General features: G+C 45.4%; 1 protein-coding gene across 2 annotated transcripts in view; it reads right to left on the reverse strand.

Annotated features, from left to right (window-relative positions):
- The window catches only part of RBM27 (RNA binding motif protein 27), an 82415-nt gene extending 76657 nt beyond the window's left edge, over nucleotides 1–5758 (reverse strand). For both annotated transcript variants that reach the window (XM_049786847.1, XM_049786846.1), the window contains exon 1: nucleotides 5527–5758. In XM_049786847.1, the coding sequence (XP_049642804.1) occupies nucleotides 5527–5585 (59 nt within the window). In that variant the 5' untranslated portion in view covers nucleotides 5586–5758. The remainder of the gene's footprint in view (nucleotides 1–5526) is intronic.
- Nucleotides 5759–20391: the final 14633 nt, after the last annotated feature.

Raw genomic sequence — 20391 nt, forward strand, 5'->3', positions numbered from 1 at the left:
GCCAGGAACAACCCCTGAGTGCTGCGGGATGTAACCCAAAAACAAACAAACAAAAAAATTTCAAAAAACAAACCTAAGAGGGACTGAGACCAAGTAAAGGGGCTAAGGTGCTTGCTTTGCATGTAGCTAACGCCAGTCTGATCCACATTACTGCATACATCCCTCTGAGATAGAGACTTGAACACGGCTAGGCATGGGCCTACCAACCCCCAACCAGGTTCTCCAAAATTAAGAAGAGCTACAGATTATATGGTTGAGACAATTTGGTTCAAATCACTGAGCACCAACAGGGGTCCAAAGCCAGAAAGAGCCCAGTACTTTTGACATTCTGACCAAAACGGCACCCCCTCTTAAGAATTTTGATGTGTATTTTAAATTAATAATATAATTCAAGGGTCAGAATTATAGCACAGCAGTAGGGCATTTGCCTTGCATGCGGCAGACTCAGGACAGACCCGGGTTCAATCCCTGGTATCCCATATGGTGCCAAGAGTGATTTCTGAGCTCAGAGCCAGGAATAACCCATGAGCACTACCAGGTATGGCCCAAAAACTGAAGGAAAAAAAGGGGGGGCAGAGAGATACCATAGTGGTAGGGCATTTGCCTTGCACGCAGCCGATTCAGGTGAGATGCTGAGATGGTGGTTCGAATCCCAGCAACCCATATGGTCTGCTGGTTCCTTCCAGGAGCGATTTCTGAGCATAAAGCCAACACTGGGTATGACCCAAAAGCGAAAAGAAAATGTAGTCCAAAACAAATGTGGGTGAAGGTGGAGGGTGTGCTTTGCAAGATTCAATCCCCAGAAGCAGCCCCTGAGCACTACCAGATGTGGACCCTAAACAAACTTCCCAAATAGTAGAAGGTGCCGCTGAACACAATCCTTTTGTAGGTAATCTTTACTCCTAAAAAAAAAAAAAAAAAAAAAGCGGGCCCGGAGAGATAGCACAGTGGCATTTGCCTTGCAAGCAGCCGATCCAGGACCAAAGGTGGTTGGTTCGAATCCCGGTGGCCCATATGGTCCCCTGTGCCTGCCAGGAGCTATTTCTGAGCAGACATCCAGGTGTAACCCCTGAGCACCACCGGGTGTGGCCCAAAAACCAAAAAAAAAAAAAGCATGGGGCGGAGAGATAGCATGGAGGTAAGGCGTTTGCCTTTCATGCAGGAGGTCATCGGTTCAAATCCCTGCGTCCCATATGGTCCTCCGTGCCTGCCAGGAGCAATTTCTGAGCCTGGAGCCAGGAATAACCCCTGAGCACTGCCAGGTGTGACCCAAAAACCAAAAAAAAAAAAAAAAAATCATACCGGGCTGGAGAGATAGCACAGCAGTAGAACGTTTGCCTTGCAAGCAACCAACCCATGAAAGGACCTGGGTTCGATCCCCGGCTTCCCATATGGTGCCCCGAGCCTGACAGGAGAAATTTCTGAGTGCAAAGCCAGCAGTAACCCATGAACATTGCTGGGTATGACCCAAAAACAAACAAACAAAAATATGAGTACTATTACCTCTGTAGTCAAAATTAGCCACCTTAATTTTGATATTAAAAATAAATAAAATTCCGGGGCCAGTGAGGTGGCACTAGAGGTAAGGTGTCTGCCTTGCAAGCGCTAGCCAAGGAAGAACCGCGGTTTGATCCCCCTCAGTGTCCCATATGGTCCCCCAAGCCAAGGGCAATTTCTGAGCACTTAGCCAGGAGTAACCCCTGAGATCAAACAGGTGTGGCCCAAAAAACCAATAAATAAATAAATAAATAAATAAATAAATAAATAAATAAATAAATAAAATAAATAAATAAAATTCCAGGAGTAAAGCATTTTAGGAAGCTTTAAAAAACTTAAGTCCCGGGCCCAGAGAGATAGCACAGCGGTGTTTGCCTTGCAAGCAGCCAATCCAGGACCAAAGGTGGTTGGTTCGAATCCCGGTGGCCCATATGGTCCCCCGTGCCTGCCAGGAGCTATTTCTGAGCAGATAGCCAGGAATAACCCCTGAGCGCCGCCGGGTGTGGCCAAAAAACAAAAAACAAAAACAAAAAAAACAAGTCCCACACCCCCCAGAAGCTGCATTCTCCTTTGAACATGTCTATCTTTCTCTCCCCCTCTCCTCTCACACATCTTTAAATTTCAATAAAAATTATTTTGGGGGGACCAGAGGGATAGCAAAGCAAGTAGGTTCTTGCCTTACAAGTGACAACCTGGGTTCAATCCCTGAAATCCTATATGGAGCCAACCAAAAAAAATGTTTTTTGGTTTGGGGGCCATACCCAGCAGTGCTCAGGGGTTACTCCTGGCACTGCGCTCAGAAATTGCTCCTGGCAGACTTGGGAGACTATATGGGATGCCAAGGCTCAGCCCAAGTCCATACTGGGTCAGCAACATGCAAGGCGAATGCCCTACCGCTGTGCTATCACTCTGGACCCCCAGGATAATTCCTGAATGCTGAACGAGGAGTGATCCCTGAGCATTGCCAGGTGTGACCCAAAAACAAAAAAAATTAATTGGGCCAGAGCAGTGGCACAAGCGGTAGGGTGATTGACTTGCACGTGCTAACCTAGGACAGACCAAGGTTCGATCCCAGTGTCCCATATGGCCCCCCAAGCCAGGAGCGATTTCTGAGCACATAGCCAGGAATAATCCCTGAGCATCACCAGGTGTGGCTCAAAAACAAAACAAACAAAAACATTAATTAATTAATTAATTAATTAATTAATTAATTTTGAGGTCAGAGAGATAGTAAGGTGCTTGCTTTGCATGAGCCTAACCACCTGGGTTCAATCCTGAGGATGCCATATGATCCCAAGACCTGGTAAAAGTAAAACCTGAGTACAGGCAGGTTTGATCCCAAAAAAAAAAACAAAAAACAAAAAAAACAAGGGGCTGAAGAGATGGCACAGTGGTGGGGCAATTGATTTACATGCAGCCAACCCGGGAGGAGGGACTTGGTTTGATTCCCGGCATCCCATATGGTCCCCCAATCCTGCCAGGAGCGATTTCTGAGAGTAGAGCCAGGAGTAACCCCTGAGAGCTGCTGGGTGTGACCCAAACACCAAGAAAAAAAAATTTAGGGGCCAGAGCAATAGCACAGTAGGCAGGGTATTTGCCTTGCACATGGCTGACCCGGGGTTCAATCCCCAGCATCCCAAATGGTTGCTGAGTCTGTCAGGAGTGATTCCTGAGCACAGATGAGGTAGCCAAAAAAATTAAATTATTAAAAAAATAAATATAATTTTATATATATCTAATTTTCTGTATATCTATCAACAAACAAAAACAGAGGTCATGTGGAAAAAAGTCACCATTCCAAATAAAATAAAACAAGCAGCAGGAATAGCAAGTGCACAAAAATCAATGGGGGCGTGGCCTAGGGCTCAAATCTAAGCATACATAGATGCTAGACAAGCATGTTTTGGAATCATAGATAGACCTTTTCCTTATTTGTCTTTTTTTCCATGTGTGGCTAAGTCAATTTCAGTATATCCATTTCATTACTTCTCACCTTCATCATAATCTATCTTCATCCTAAAGTTCCAAAATCTTTTAGGTTTTGGAGATTATACCCAGTGATGCTAAGGGCTCACTCTTGGCAGGGCTCAAGAGACCATATGTGATGCCAGGGATAGAACTATGATCAACTGCATACAAAGCAAGCGCCCTACCTGCTTTACTATTGCTCCAGTCCCTCCAAAACTTTTTATTTCAGGTAGTTAGGCTGCATTCTCAAGAGGCCCTTATTCTACCAAACTTTCCAATGTATCCAGAAGTCATTTGCACTCCAACTATACCATCACTAATGTCAAATTCTTCAGAAGACCTTACTGAAGAATTATTCATGATTGTGATTTACCTCCTCAGAATGCAAACACGGCTTTAGACATCCAAATGCCCCTAATGCAGCTGCCTTCCCTCACTCATCCAACTTACACATGGCTGACACACTGATCCAGAGACGCCTCTTTCCACCCAAGAAACGAAAACAAGTTTGCAGGACTTCTCAGGACGAACAGGAAATAGATCAACAGGGAAGTAGCTGTCTCTTAACAGCCCCAACTTTATATCCTGTCCCCAACACCTCCCAATTCATCCCTTACTTCCACCTCTGTAAAAGCACTCAAATTTTCCACTAAAGCAAGCTGAAATAATGAATCAAAACCTGTCCTCTCTTCTCTCCTTTGCCCCCTTCTTTCCTTTCGTCCAGAAACCCCTAAACTCTCACAGGACCATGGAAGCAGCAGGAATGAGGATGGGGCAGGAAATGACCCCTGGCCTTGCCCACAGAGGTCAAGATCTCTTGATCCAAGTCCCCAAATCATCTAGGTTTGCCTCCAGAAGCTCGGTTCCACGGTCAGCCAAATCCTGCTCCCAATGAAGTGCTTTCCAATCCTGCTCCTTTACAAGGATTAGAATGCAAATTTAAAAAAACCTGACATTTCTGCTAAACCTTTCCAAGCCCTGCCCCCCAAAAAATATTTTTTCAAGGAGGCATCTCTCAATCTTTCAACCAAGGATGCTAAGTCCCAAACCCTTCCATTATCTCCTTACTCTTTTCAACAGTCCTTAACAAAACCCAATCTTTATTTTTACTCTCCCCTTTTACTCCACCAAGACCGGCATCTTTCAAAAAGCCTTGGGACTACCGAGAATTCTGTTTATGGGTGATTGGGCTTCCACTGTAACTTTACCCTGTCCTCTTTCTTTGCATTTTTGTTGTCATAATTAAAAAAATAAAAAAAAAAAAGCCTCGAGCTGCCCTACTACATCCACGAACGTGCATGCACGAGACATTGCATGAGACAGACAGCAAGGTGGTCCTTCTGGGACCCCCGCCACCACCCCCACCAAAATCAAACTTTAAAAACTGGCAATTTATTTTTCACTCCCAACCTGCAAAGATTGCATCGCTCTCCACGTCTCTGACTAGCCCTATTTTTTTATTTTCCCTTCTTAGCCTCCCAAGAACCCAAACAAGCACTCCACAAGCACCCTACCAGCACCACCGTCCTACATAAGAGCCCCCTTCCTTCCCTGCCCAAACCCGCCTTGTCTTTGGAACCCTCAACTCACAGCTCAGGGAAATCAACCCTACGGGAAGAAAAAAAAAAGCCCTCCCGGGTCCCCCCCCAGCAACGCCCCTTTTCTGCCCTCCTGTGGGTAGACTAGAAGGCCCCCCCACTCGAGAGAGCGCCCCAAATGCACGCTCCAAAACCACACACCATCACCCCTCCAGAGTCCGGCTCTGCACCCCTCGGCTTTGCAGCCCGGCTGCTCCGTGGCCTCCTGCACCCCCAAAGCGGCTCTTTAAAGCCCCTGGCCGGCGGGGGCTCCCTCCCGCTCCCCGCCCCCGGCACCCACCTCTCGCGCCCCCACCCCCACAATGCTGAGTACTACGGGACGTCGCGGCCCCCTCCCACCCCACGCTGCCTCCCTGCCCTCCCCTCCCCTCCCCCGCGCCCCGGCCGGCCCCAACGCCCACGCTCAGCCGCCGCCCCCCCCCCCGGCCCCCGACCCCCGACCCCCAGCCCCCGGCCCGCTCACATCGGCTCCAGCAACTTGGCCAGCCAGGACTTGAGGGCATCCACATCCTCTATGAGCATGGTGCAGGCGAGGCGGGCTCGGCCCCCGCTCTTCCCTAGGCCGGCCGCGGGGCTCCCCTCGCCGCCTCCGCGCACCCCCTCTTCTCTTCACAGCGCCCGGGGCCCCCCCAAGCCACCGGGCATCTTAGGAGACTTCAACCTACTTACTCCCCCCTGGCCGGGGCCTAACAGGAACTAACCCGAGAGCCCTCCTCGACTCAACCTAGCCCACGGCTCCGGTGGGCGGGAGATAACGCGGAGTGGCCGGCGAGGGAGCCTATCACGAGGAGAGTGCTGTGCGCGCCCAGCCAATGGTAGAGCCCGCTCGCCCCGCGGCCGCCGCCACCGCCGCCGCCGCCGCCGGCCGGTCGTACCCGGGGAGGGCGGGAGGGAGGGAGGAGGGATGTAGCAAGGTAGGTAGAGAGCTGACGTGAACTCCTGGTGCAAGATGGTATCTGGGAGAAGGTGCTGTGGCTCTTAAAGGGGCCGCGGCGCTTTTTTTTTTTTTGCTTTTTTTTTTTTTTTTGGACCATGCCGGCGTCTGCTGCTGCGGGGAGTGACGGGGAACCCGGTGAGCCCCTCAGCCTGGTTGCTTTCTCGCGTTTTTTCCTGGAAACACACACCTCGTGTCCCGAAATGACTCAGCTGTAGTAAATCTTCACAAGCTGCAGACCGTTCCCATGAAACGACGTACGCTGGATGCAAAATCTTTCACTTGGCTTTGCACACTTTTTTGCTCGCCCGTCGTGCACGCTTCTCTTTTTTTTTTTTTTTTTTTCCGGCCGCTGTGCTTAACTTACGCGCAGTGTTTCTGACAGCCATTCCTTGGATTCCAATAATCGTCATTTTTTGTTAAAATCGTCATTTTTAAAACGTAGTACAGGGATATCAAAGGCTTGGCCATTTAATGTGACGAGTATTTTTAATATAGGGGAATTTATATTGGAGAAGAAAAAAGCCTCTTTCCAAAAAAAAATATTTTTTTAATTCTTGTTTCCCTTTTTGCTTTTTTTTTTTTTTCAGGGAACATTCTGCTTAGCAAAGAAGGTTTTTTTTTTTTTTTTGAGTTTTTTTTTAAATGAAAATACACAATTTCGTTTATACTACATTTGATTTCCCCCCCCCCCTTGGAGTGTTTTAGCTTGGCACTTGGTGTTAGGATGTTTATTCAACAACAAATATTGAACACATGCTCTATGCCAGCACTGTAAGACTGATTCTATGGTGAACAAATACACGCAGTCTTTCTTAGAAAGAAGAATAGCTCATAGGTTTATGCATTATTATAATAATAATGGGGGGAGGGAACCAATGAGCTCCCACTTCACATTTAAAAAAAAAAAAGATTAAGAGAATCTGGAGAAACGGTACAATTCCTTACATTCTTGACAGGTTCAAGCCCTTCACCACTTGCCTGATGTGGCCCAACTCACCCCTTGGCAAAAAAAAAAAAAAAAAAAAAGAATCCTCCTGCTTTGCACATTTCTAATTCTGGTTCAATCCTTAGCATTACATAAGGTCCCCAATTTCTCTCTCTCTCTCTCTCTCTCTCTCTCTCTCTCTCTCTCTCTCTCTCTCTCTCTCTCTCTCTCACTCTCTCTCTCTCTCCCCTCCTACCTCCCCTTTCCTATCTCCCCCCTCACACACACTTGAATCCAAAGTGAATAGCAGACTATGACTATGTGTACATATAGCAAAGAAGCATAAATAAACCTTTTCAAGACAAGTATGTAGAATACTTGCCTTGCACATGGAGACCTGGATTCCATCCTCAACATCCCTGTTGGTTCCCAGCACCCCACCAGGAGTAAGCCCTGAGCACCAGGGCGTTAGCACCTAAACCAAAAACCAGAAGAAAATTGAACACATTATTTGCAGAGGATTAATAAGTACTTTTGATTTTGTGATCTCTTAGTTCCCTGGTAACTACTCATCTCTGCTGTCTTGGTACGAAACAGTCCATAATAGCAATGTAAATGTTGAAAAGGTATATGAAAATTTCTTTTAAATTTTATTTTAGTCACCGGCATTTACAATGTACATGAAATTTTCAGTTTTAGCTAATTTCACATAACAAGAAGCATAATCCTTTTGTTGTCTTCTTCTTGGGTGACTATTTTGTTTTTGTTTGGGGGCCACACTAGGCAGTGCTCAAGGGACTATATACCAAGAATTGTAACCAGACTCATGGTAAGACAAGTGTCTTCCCTTCTGGCACTCTATTCCTTTTTTTTTTTTTTCCAAAATGTAAAAGTCATAGTTACCTGGAAATTATACTTAAAAAAAATAATAACAGATCTAGCTTATTGGCCACAATGTGTGGACCCCATACACACATGTACTTAGAAATCATCTAATGAACTCCCATCCCAGCTTTCCAAATGAGAAAGAAAACCATGTGCGTGTATATTTATGCAGAATCACCCCATTCTCATGGAGTTGACTGAGCATCCCTTCCTGACAGCAAACCAAAGCTTTGTCATATCCTCCAGTTGCCTCTTCTCTTTCTCCTCCCAATTTTACTTCCTGCTTATCCACACTGTTCCTTTGCTTCTTCCCCTTATGTAATGAGTGTTACCCAAAATGATAAAGATCAAAAAAGGAAAAAGAGGGGCCGAAGCAATAGTACTGCAGGTAGGGCATTTGCTTTGCACACAGTTGACCCAAGTTCCTTCCCCAGCATCCCTTATGGTCCCCCAAGCCTGCCAGAAATAATTCCTGAGAGCAAAACCAGGGGTAATCCCTTAGTACTACAGGGTGTGTCCCCCCAAAAGGAATAAATATAACAGTGCTTTGATTAGGCTGGAAGCCATACAAGTATTTGATAGTATGATCAAAATGGAACAGGTATTGCTTTTTGCACAATAAATCACTCATCGGCAAGAATTTTGAAGTGCTTTACAAATGTATTTATAGAAAACAATTTGCAAGACTTATTATTTCAAAGGTGAGGTTCTGAAACCCCAGTTTTTGAGAAATGATATGCGTTGCTCAAGTCATCACAGATTCATGTACACTGTAGAGAGGGTTACATACATGAGTATAATTATAAAATGTAAGTTTCGGGGCTGGAGAGATAGCACAGCGGTAGGGCGTTTGCCTTGCATGCAGCTGATTCAAACAGATGGTGGTTCGAATCCCGGCATCTCATATGGTCCCCCGTCTGCCAGGAGCAACTTCTGAACACAGAGCCAGGAGTTACCCCTGAGCACAGCCAGATGTAACCCCTGAGCACAGCCAGGTGTGACCCAAAAACTGAAAAAATAAATAAATAAAAAATGTGGGTTTGAAGAACCTGGTTGATTTAATTTATTTTGTTTCAGGGCCACACTCAGCTATGCTTAGGATTTACTACTAGTTTTTGATCCAGAATCACTTGTGGGGCCGGAGAAAGCACAGCGGCGTTTGCCTTGCAAGCAGCCGATCTAGGACCTAAGGTGGTTGGTTCGAATCCCGGTGTCCCATAGGGTCCCCTATGCCTGCCAGGGGCTATTTCTGAGCAGATAGCCAGGAGTAACCTCTGAGTACCGCTGGGTGTGGCCCAAAAAACAAAAATAAAAAATAAAAAAAAGGGGGCCGGAGAGATAGCATGGAGGTAAGGCGTTTGCCTCTCATGCAGGAGGTCATCGGTTCGAATCCCGGCGTCCCATATATGGTCCTCCCGTGCCTGCCAGGAGCAATTTCTGAGCCTGGAGCCAGGAATAACCCCTGAGCACTGCCGGGTGTGACCCAAAAACCACAAAAAAAAAAAAATAAAAAAATAAAAAAAAAATAAAAAAAAGAATCACGTGTGACAATGCTGGGGTACTATATGGGATGCCAGGGATCAAAACCTGGTGGGCTGTGTGCAAGGCCGATGCCCTCACCCTGTGCTCTATCACTCTGGCTCATTTTTTCCTTTTTCTTTCTCAATTTACAGTTTCCATATTGTTGTTCCTCTTTTTTTCTTTTCTGTTTGTTTGTATTTAGCCACACCTGCAGCACTGGTTATTCCTGGCTCTGGGCTCTGGAAACACTCCTGGTGGGCACAGGAGATCGTATGGAATGCCAGGAATTGGGGCTTGTATCTGGGTTGGCCGCATGCAAGGCAAATGCCATACCCACTGGACTATCGCTACAGTTTTTGTTTTGTTTTGTTTTGTTTTGAGACCTCACCTGGTGGTGTTCAGGGGTTGTTCCTGACCTGTGTCAGGGATCTCTCTTGGTGAGCTCAGGGGACCAAATGGAATTTTAGGAAACTAATCCCAATCTGCTTCATAGAAAGCAAGCGTTCTATCCAGTGCTCTCTCTCTCTCTCTCTCTCTCTCTCTCTCTCTTTCTCTCTCTCTCACTCTCTCTTTCTTTCTCTCTCTCTCACTCTCTCTCTTTCTTTCTCTCTCTCTCACTCTCTCTTTCTTTCTCTCTCTCTCTCTCACTCTCTCTCTCTCACTCTCTGGTCCCTATTATATTCCTTTTTAAATTGAATTCTATATCTAGCTATGTGGACTACTGCTTTGGAAATATTACCCTGGACTATATCTTAAAAAGAAAAGCTTTTCTAGAAATGATTCCCATCCCATGCTTCACTCACTCACTCCATTAGCTTAATAGCTGTTTCAAATTTAGTCAGTAGAGCTGGATAGCATGAATTTTTACATGAGGAGGCACAGATTCTGTCCTCCACCACTGCATGATCTCCCAAGCACTCCTAGGGAGCAACTTTAAGGGCCAAATAAGGAGTAGCTTTTAATTATAGCCATGTATGGTTCCAAAAATAAAAAAAATAGGGGCCGGAGAGATAGCATGGAGGTAAGGTGTTTGCCTTTCATGCAGGAGGTCATCAGTTTGAATCCCGGCGTCCCATATGGTCCCCCGTGCCTGCCAGGAGCAATTTCTGAGCGTGAAGCCAGGAATAACCCCTGAGCACTGCCGGGTGTGACCCAAAAACCACAAAAATAAATAAATAAATAAATAAATAAATAAATAAAAACATCTATATTTGGGGCTTGAGATATAATACAACAGGTAAAGTGTTGCCTTGCACACAGCCAAAAAATGGTTTATTTCCCAGCATTCCTTTATGGTTCTCTGGGACTGCCAGGAGTGATCCCTAAGCACAGAGCCAGGAATAAGCCCTGAACAACACTGGGTTGACCCAGAAGAAAAAATAAATTTAAAAACTTACCCAGATTTGAGGACATAGAGATAGTACAACAGGTAAGATGCTTGCCTAGTACCCGGCTGACCCTGGTTTTAGTCCCAGCATCCTATATGATTTACCAACCTTCTTGGAGGTGATCCTAAGCACAGATCCAGGAGCAAGTCCTGAACACCTAAGCAAATAAACAGAAACAAAAACAAACAAGTAAACAAAAATCCAGATTTGGTCATTAGTCAAGGCCCAGATTTTGCATATAATTTATCAATAACCTCTGACATGTATACAGATCTGATTCATCTGCAGTTCATGAATGAGAACCACAGTTTCAACCATGGAGTTATTAAACTATCCAGAATGCAATACAGGTGCTCAAGTGATAGTTCATTGAGTAGAGCAATACATATAAATATGTAAATATGTATTAGGTGCTGGAGCCAGAGTATAGGGGGTATGGTGCTTGCCTTGCACATGGCTGACTAAGATTCCATCCCCAGCATTCCATATGGTCCCCCAAGTACTGCCAGGATTGATTCCTAAATGCAGATTCAGGAGTAACCCCTGAACACCATTGTGTGTAGCTCAGAAAAACAATGCATTAATTTTATATACATACACCAGTACTGATTACCAGTACTGATTACCCAGATTCTGCACTCTGGGTTGAGGTAAAGTCTGTTTAAAAAGCCTTAATTTTTGTTTCTGGGAGCTCAGATTCTGGTGGTTTTATAGTCAAGCATTGGAAATAGTTGGCAAAAAAAAGTTGTTGAATATGTACTCTGATAATCTATTCTGGTTCTGAGCTAAATAATATTCCAGTCTGTTGTTTTGGTTTTGGTTTTGTTTTTTTGCAGGGAGGGTGAAGGCGTGTTTGGGACACACAAGACTGTGTTCAGGATTTATTCCTGGCTCTGTGCCTATAGATCACTTTTGGTGGGCTCAGGGGGCTATCTGGGATGCAAAGGACAGAACCAAGTTCAGGCGCCTGTGCTGCCTGAGCATATATATTATCCAAGCTCATGTGTTGTTGCTGCACATATGGTACCTAAGCACGTTGCCTGCATCTCCCTTCTAGAGATGTAGACTTTCATACCTTAATGCTGTCCCAGCACCCTCCACTATGGTGAAGCCCCATTCTCTCTTGAGCACATATCGTTTATTACATCTCTCCTTACTTCCCTTCCCTTTCCAATAAACTTGATATACTTAAAAAAAAAATAATAATAACCTGGCAGGCCAGAGAAATAGCACAGCAGTAGGGCATTTGCCTTGCAAGCTGCCGACTCAGGACCAATGGTTGTTCGAATCCCGGCATTTCCCATGCCTGCACCCCCGTGCCTGCCAGATCCAGGAGTAACCCCGAGTACCACTGAATGTGACCCAAAAATTAAAAAAAAAAAACAACACACACACAAAAACCTGGGGCCAGAGTGATAGCACTTGCACATGGCCGATCTAGGACAGAACCGGGTTCAATTCCAGGCATCCCATATGGTCCCCTGAGCCTGCCAGGAGTGATTTCTGAGCACAGAGCCAGGGATAACCCCTGGGTGCTGCCAGATGTGGCCCCAAAACAAAAAACAAAAACAAAAACAAACCTGAGTAAGCTATGTGCAAGGCTCCCTATTGTTGTTTCTATTTGTGTGTGTGTGTGTGTGTGTGTGTGTGTGTGTGTGTGTGTGGTTTTTGGGTCACACCCGGCAATGCTCAGGGGAAACTCCTGGGTCCATGCTCAGAAATTGCTCCTGGCAGGCATGGGGACCATATGGGATGCCGGGATTCGAACTGATGACCTTCTGCATGAAAGGCAAAGGTCTTACCCTGTTGTTTCTTATTCTTACACTAACCCTGGTTAATAGTAGACTAAAACTTGAGTTGAATTTCTTTTTTCTTTCTTTTTTTTTGGGAAGGGAGGGCACACCTGGTGGTACTCAGAGTTACTCCTGGCTTTGTGCTCAGAAATTACTTCTGACAGGCTCGGAGGATAATATGGGATGCCAAGAGTAGAACCAGGTCTGTCCCAGGTCAGCTGTGTGCAAAGCAAACACCCTACTGCTGCCTATCGCTCCAGCCCCAAACTTGGATTGAATTTCAAGTGAAGAAGTTCCAACCTTGCACAGCCCCACCCTTTTCTGGACATTTATTCTTCGTGTGTGTGTGTGTGTGTGTGTGTGTGTGTGTGTGTGTGTGTGTGTGTGTAATGTATTTTGAATCACACCTGGCAGCTCAGAATTTACTCTGGCTCTGCACTCAGGAATCATCACTCCTGGCAATGCTTGGGGAACCATATGGGGTGCCAGGGATCGAATTGTGTTGGCAGTGTACAAGGCAAGCACTCTGCCCTCTATGCTATCCATACACCCAGCTTCCTTTTCTGGACTTTTAGATGGTCATCTATCTTTTTTCTCAGGGGTTACTCCAGGAGAGTTACTCCTGACTCTACACTCAGAAATCGTTTCTGGCAGGCTCGGGGGACCAAATGGGATGCCGGGATTCAAACCACCATCCTTCTGCATGCAAGGCAAATGCCCTACCTCCATGCTATTTCTCCGGCCCCAAGATGGTCATCTGATCTTTTGTTTGTTTGTTTTTTGAGGTCACACCCAGCAATGCTCAGGAGTTATTTCTGGCTCCATGCTCAGAAATTGGTCCTGGCAGGCACAGGGACCATATGGAATGCTGGGATTCGAACCACCATCCTTCTGCATGAAAGGCGAACGCCTTACCTCCATGCTATCTCTCCGGCCCCAAGATGGTCATCTGATTTAACAAAATTCTTACCTAAATATAACTTGGCCTGGCCTGGAGCAGTGCAGCCAAATCAGAGCGAGTCTGCTTCCAGAAAGTCACTTGAGGGGCTGGGGAGATGATACAGTTGGTTCAGGCACCACATATGGTCTCCTAAACCCCTCCAGGAAAAATCCTGAGCACAGAGTCAGAAAAAATCTTGAGTATAACCCAGGTGGGCAAGATAAAAAGTCACTTGAATGTTAGTTATGCAAAGGCTAGAGAGTCAGACTAGTGTCTCTTTGTTATGTAAATGCAGGTTTCTTTTATTTGCACTTTGTGCTTTTGTGTGTTTTTAAGTTGTTTCTCACTACATATCTGTAATACTAACAAATATTTTTTTATGAAGTGAAACAGACAGGGGCCAGAGCTCTAGTACAGAGGGTACTTGCCTGGTGTATGACTGACCCTGGATCAATCTCTGGCACCACATGTGGTTTCCCAAGCCTACCAGGAATGATTCCCTAAGGCCTAAGCCTAGAGTCAGAAGGTCAGGAGTAAACCCTGAGTAAAGCCCAATGCGCCCCCCAAAAAAAAGTGAAACTGATGTTATTGAATGTTGATAAGGATGTAGATAGAGAAAGTAAATCACTCACACTTTACTAAAATGGCACACTCTGTAAATTTGATGTTTCTTTTTTTTTTTTTTTTTTTAAAGGATCTCAATAAAGAAACTGGAAAGATAGTATTCATTGTAAGGTGCCTGTCTTGCGTACTGTAGACCCAGGTTCTATCCCAAGCATCCCATGGGGTCCCCTGAGCACTGTCAGCAGTGATTCTAGAGTGTGGTAAGCCCTGAGCAATTGGAAGAGGTAGGCTATAGCTATTGAGGAACCACAGCTGTGTTTGATGACTCAACTGTCACATTTCTCCTAGGAGCCCATGACATGGCCCACAATCCCCTATGGAATGCTGATATGGAATGCAGATTGAAGCTTGCCTCCAGATCCTGACTCTGCAATGGCCTAGTTTTTTAGAGAATTAGTAAACTTGGTAACTGGGGGTACTTAAAATGTTGTTCTCTGAGAACTGGCATTTTTCTAATCTAATTCCATTTGTCTACATATAACAGTCTTTCGAATTTACACCTCTATTTGTTCCTATAATGTCAAAGTTACTATTTTTACTTTGTTTTATTTATTTTGGGGGGCACACCCCAAGATGCACGGTGGTTATTCCTGACTCTTCAGGCAGGAATCAGTCCTAGCAGTGCTCTTGAGGCCACATGGGATGCTGAGAATTGAACCCAGGTTGGCCGCACACAAGGCAAGTATCATACCTGCTGTGCTATCACTTTAGTCCCATACAACTTTTTGTTTTGTTTTGTTTTGTTTTGTTTTGGACCACAACCGGCGGTGCTCAGGGGTTACTCCTGGCTGTCCGCTCAGAAATAGTTCCTGGCAGGCACGGGGGACCATATGGGACACCGGGATTCAAACCAACCACTGTAGGTCCTGGATCGGCTGCTTGCAAGGCAAACACCACTGTGCTATCTCTCCGGGCCCAGTCCCATACAACTTTTATTAAATGGCAGTTAGTTCTACTTGGGATGCTACAATAAGATTGATAGTCAGAGACTATCAACCACAAAAATTTGTCCCAGTCTGGAAATCTGAAATGAATATTCTAGAGGCAGTGCTGACTGAAAATACTTTCCCAGGTGCCAGATGTTGGATTTTCTAAGGCAGAATGTCGGGGGATTCTTTTATACTTGAATAAATACTATTCACAAAAGCTCCACCGCAGGCCTAAACACTTCCTCAAGGCCCTTTAAAAGATGGTACATTTGCCTTTAAGATTTCAATAGATGAAGTGGGGGTTGGGGAGTGGGCCATGAACATTCAGACCACCACAACACTGATCAATAGTCTGGCTTTCAGTTCTGTCTTTCCCTATTTTTTAAACATTTATTATAAACTTGGGCTAAAGACTGGAACTATGTAGTACAGTGGGTAGAGTTCTTGCCTTGTTGTGGCCAACTTGCATTTGATCCCCAGAATACTATATGGTCTCCAGAGTCCATCAGAATTGATTTCTGAGCAGAGCCAAGAGTAAGCCCTGATGATCTGCGATGTATCCTCTGTTTTGGGATCACACCTGGTGGTGCTCAGGGGTTACTCCTGGCTCTGCGCTCAGAAATCACTCCTGGCAGGCACGGGGACCATGTGGGATGCTGGAAATCGAACCGCCACCCCTCCTGAATCTGCTGCTTGCAAGGCAAAATCTCTCTTGTCCCCAAAATAAAATAAATTTAAACTGCATGGAATGAGCAACTTCTTGGTATAGCTCATCAAATTCTTCCAATGAGTCCAAGAGGTGTTTTATTTTGTTTTGTTTTGTTTTGTTTTTCTGTTTTGGACTCAAACTCCTGGCTTTGTACTCAGGGATCACTCCTGGCACTACTGGGGGACTATATGGGGTTCTGGACATTGAACCCCAATCAAACACATGCAAGTCAAGTGCCATCCTCACTGTACCATTTCTCCAGCCCCTAAAGATGTCCCCCTCAAAAGAAAAAATGGCTGGAGCAATCAGTAGGGCATTTTGCCTTGCATGCAGCCGACCTAGGAAGAACCCAGGTTTAATCCCCAGCATCCCATATGGTCCTGAGCCTGCCAGGAGTGATTTCTGAGTGCACAATCTGGAGTAACCCCTGAGTGCCTCTGGGTATGGCCCCCAAAACAAACAAACAAGAAAATGTTTTGCCTTTAAAAAAAAATCACATTTTATATACAAAGATCCAGAGTAACAAGATAGATGGAATAGAGCTGGCAGAGAGGAACAAAACATTAGTTCAGCATAGGGGAACAGAATATTAGATCAGTCCAAATCTTACTCCAAAACCATGAGGACAATGATAACACACACAACCTCTGCCTTCCCGTTAACTGTACATAGAGCAGTCCTGGGGTCAGCTTGGCTTATGAACCTTAGGAGAAGAAACTAAAGTGCCCAGTTCCATCCTTTGAGGACCATGCTATCTAAAGTTTTGCCAATATGCATGGAAAACAAATACAAAGGGCCCCAGAGACAAGCCAAAGTTAATTGCAGCTTTATGGATCTAATTTTAGAAATGCTGACTCAATTATATTGACAGAGTGACTGGTCGACTGGTCGGGTGGGTTTGAAAAACAAAACAAAAGAAAACAAACAAAAAACAAACAAGGAGAAGAGAGTTCTTTTGTTCTGTTGAGCATTTTTGAAGAACAAGTATGATTTGGTGTGAGAGATGAAGGAGAAGGGAGATTGGACAATTTTATGGTAAAAGCTTGCTCAGGCTAGAGGTGAGATCATTATGGGTTACAGATTAGTTTTTTTCCATTTTAATCACACTCATGTTTGTAGGCCAGTTTCCCTAAAATGATCATACAAATAGCTGGCATTTTAAAGTGCTTACAGCATGTTAGGCACATACATACATATATGGTTCATACGCATATTATTTCTTTAATCCTCATAGCAAGCCTATGAGTTACTTATTATTACTCTTGTGTGGCTGCGTGGTTAAATAAAATGTCTGAGGTCACTACCTAGTAAGTGATAAACAATCTGATTAAGAACCTCAGATGGTTTAAAAAAATTCATTATTTTATTTAAGCACTGTGATTTACAAAGTGTTCATAGTTGAGGTTCAGTTATACAGTTTTTCTGCACTGATCCCGTTTCCAGTGTTACCTTCCCTCTAGCAATGTTTCCATTTTTTTAGACAAGCACATTTCAAGTCTGATTATTGTAGTTTGAAGCACCTGTGTTCCGTTTTACTGGCTCTATATAGATATATAGGTTTTAGAAATCTCTGTTTTAGGGGCCGGGCGGTGGCGCAAGAGGTAAGGTGCCTGCCTTGCCTGCGCTAGCCTTGGACGGACCGCGGTTCGATCCCCCGGTGTCCCATATGGTCCCCCAAGCCAGGAGCGGACTTCTGAGCACATAGCCAGGAGTAACCCCTGAGCGTTACCGGGTGTGGCCCAAAAACCAAAAAAAAAAAAAAAAAAAAAGAAATCTCTGTTTTAGGGGCCAAAGTGATAACTCAGCGGTAGGGAGTTTGCCTTGCATGCAGCTGACCCAGGATGGACCTCGGTTCAATCCCCGGCATCTCATATGGTTCCCCAAGCCAGGAGCGATTTCTGAGCGCATAGCCAGGAGTAACCCCTGAACATCACCGGGTGTGGCCCAAACCTCCCCTCCCACCAAAAAAAGAAATCTCTGTTTCGGGTAGATAGGTAGACAACACTATCAGTGTCTCTGAGGGCCCCAGCCCCTAGCAACCTGTTAATGGTCATTGTGTTCTTCGTTTATTTCTGCTTATTTTGTTGGGCCACACCAGCATTCTACAGGGGTAACTTCTAGCTCTTGTCCTTCTGCAGTGCTCAGAGGACCATCTGAGAGACGATATGAAGACTGATGAGCTGTGTGCTGGAAAAGCGCCCTGCCATCAGTGCTATCTTTTCCTGGCCCCTGTATTTTTCTTACTGTCTATCCTTCATTTTCGTCCCCTTCCCTATGCTTCAGGTCTGTAGTTTAGGTTCCAGGGGTAATTTAGGTCTCTCTTCCTTCGATGCCTTGAGGTCCCTTTCCTCTTATTCCTTCTATTTTCTAGGCTTCCTGTTAATTGTGTGTGTGTGTGTGTGTGTTGTGTGTGTGTGTGTTGTGTGTGAGTGTGTGTGTGTGTGTGTGTGTGTTACTAGAGGGGGTAGAGGGCAGCTTCTCTGCAAGCATAAGTACGTTCATTTTTATATGAACTCTTTGGCCTTTACCTTTCCTTCCTTCCTTCCTTCCTTCCTTCCTTCCTTCCTTCCCTTCCTTCCTTCCTTCCTTCCTTCCTCCCTCCCTCCCTCCCCCTTCCTTCCTCCCTCCCTCCCTCCCTCCCTCCCTCCCTCCCTCCCTCCCTCCCTCCCTCCCTCCCTCCCTCCCCCCTTCCTTCCTTCCTTCCTTCTTCCTTCCTTCCTTCCTTCCTTCCTTCCTTCCTTCCTTCCTTCCTTCCTTCCTTCCTTCCTTCCTTCCTTCCGTGTTTTGGGTCACACCCAGCAGTTCTCAGGGCAGGCAGTTCTCCTGGCTTTGTGATCAGAAATCGCTTCTGGCAGGCTGGGGGTACCATATGAGATGCCGGGATTCAAACTACCCACCATCTGTCCTGAATCAGCTGTGTGCAAGTCAAACACCATACCACTGTGCTATCTCTTCGGCCCCATGGCCTTTAACTTTCTTTCTGATTTTTTTTTTTTTTTGGTTTTTGGGCCATACCCGGCAGTGCTCAGGGGTTACTCCTGGCTGTCTGCTCAGAAATAGCTCCTGGCAGGCACGGGGGACCATATGGGACACCGGGATTCGAACCAACCACCTTTGGTCCTGGATTGGCTGCTTGCAAGGCAAACACCGCTGTGCTATCTCTCCGAACCTTAGTAGTTTTAAACTTAGAATTGTCCATTCTTTTCCTTGGTCATGTGAAACAACCTCTCTAGATGGTGATTTTAGAAAGTTAAAGGCCGGGCCCGGAGAGATAGCACAGCGGCGTTTGCCTTGCAAGCAGCCGATCCAGGACCAAAGGTGGTTGGTTCGAATCCCGGTGTCCCATATGGTCCCCCCGTGCCTGCCAGGAGCTATTTCTGAGCAGACAGCCAGGAGTAACCCCTGAGCACTGCCGGGTGTGGCCCAAAAACCAAAAAAAAAAAAACAAACTACTAAGGTGTAATCCATCTTATTTTCGACTTTTGGGGAGCATCTAAGCAGTGCTCAGGGTCTGAAAGTGAGGCCTTAAGCATGTACTCTAGACCTTCAAGATATCCTCTTGGGGCCCGGAGAGATAGCACAGTGGCGTTTGCCTTGCAAGCAGCCAATCCAGGACCAAAGGTGGTTGGTTCGAATCCCGGTGTCCCATATGGTCCCCCGTGCCTGCCAGGAGCTATTTCTGAGCAGACAGCCAGGAGTAACCCCTGAGCACCGCTGGGTGTGACCCAAAAACCAAAAAAAAAAAAAAAAAAAAAAAAAAAAGATATCCTCTTGGCTCCTAAATATTATTTGGAGGGCATTTTTAGGAGACCACACTTAGCAGTGTTCAGAGGTTACTCCTGCCTTGCACTAAGAAATCACTCTTAGCAGTACTTGGGGGACCATATGGAATGCCAAGGATTAAACCTGGGTGAGCTACATACATAAAAATAAAATATCTGGAGCCAAAGAGATAGCATGGAGGTAGGGCATTTGCCGTGTATGCAGAAGGATGGTGGTTTGAATCTTGGCATCCCATATGGTCCCTGAGCATGCCAGGAGCAAGTTTATTCTTTTCTTTTCTTTTCTTTTCTTTTCTTTTCTTTTCTTTTCTTTTCTTTTCTTTTCTTTTCTTTTCTTTTCTTTCTTTCTTCTTTCTTTTTCTTTCTTGCTTTCTTTGTCTTTCTTGCTTTCTTCCTTTCTTCTTTCTCCTTTCTCCTTCCTTCCTTCTTTCTCTTTCTTTCTTTCTTTCTTTCTTTCTTTCTTTCTTTCTTTCTTTCTTTCTTTCTTTCTTTCTTTCTTTCTTTCTTTTCTTTCTTGGTTTTTGGTTTTGATTTTTGGGTCACATGCAGCACTCAGGGGTTACTCCTGGCTCTATGCTCAGAAATCGCTCCTGAAGGCTCAGGGGACCATACAGGATGCTGAGATTTGAACCACTGCCCTTCTGCATGCAAAGCAAATGTCCTACCTCCATGCTATCTCTCCGGCCCGCAGGAGTTTTTTCTCAGCATAGAACCAGGAGTAACCCTGAGCATTGCTGGGTGTGACCCAAAAATCAACCTCCCCTTCAAAAATCAAATACCTTACCACTTTATCTCCTGTACTATCATGATGGCCCCTAAATGTTGTTTTCAGGGCCCGGAGAGATAGCCCAGTGGCGTTTGCCTTGCAAGCAGCCAATCCAGGACCAAAGGTGGT

This window comes from Suncus etruscus, chromosome 14 (assembly GCF_024139225.1).
Source record: "Suncus etruscus isolate mSunEtr1 chromosome 14, mSunEtr1.pri.cur, whole genome shotgun sequence".
NCBI lineage: Eukaryota > Metazoa > Chordata > Mammalia > Eulipotyphla > Soricidae > Suncus > Suncus etruscus.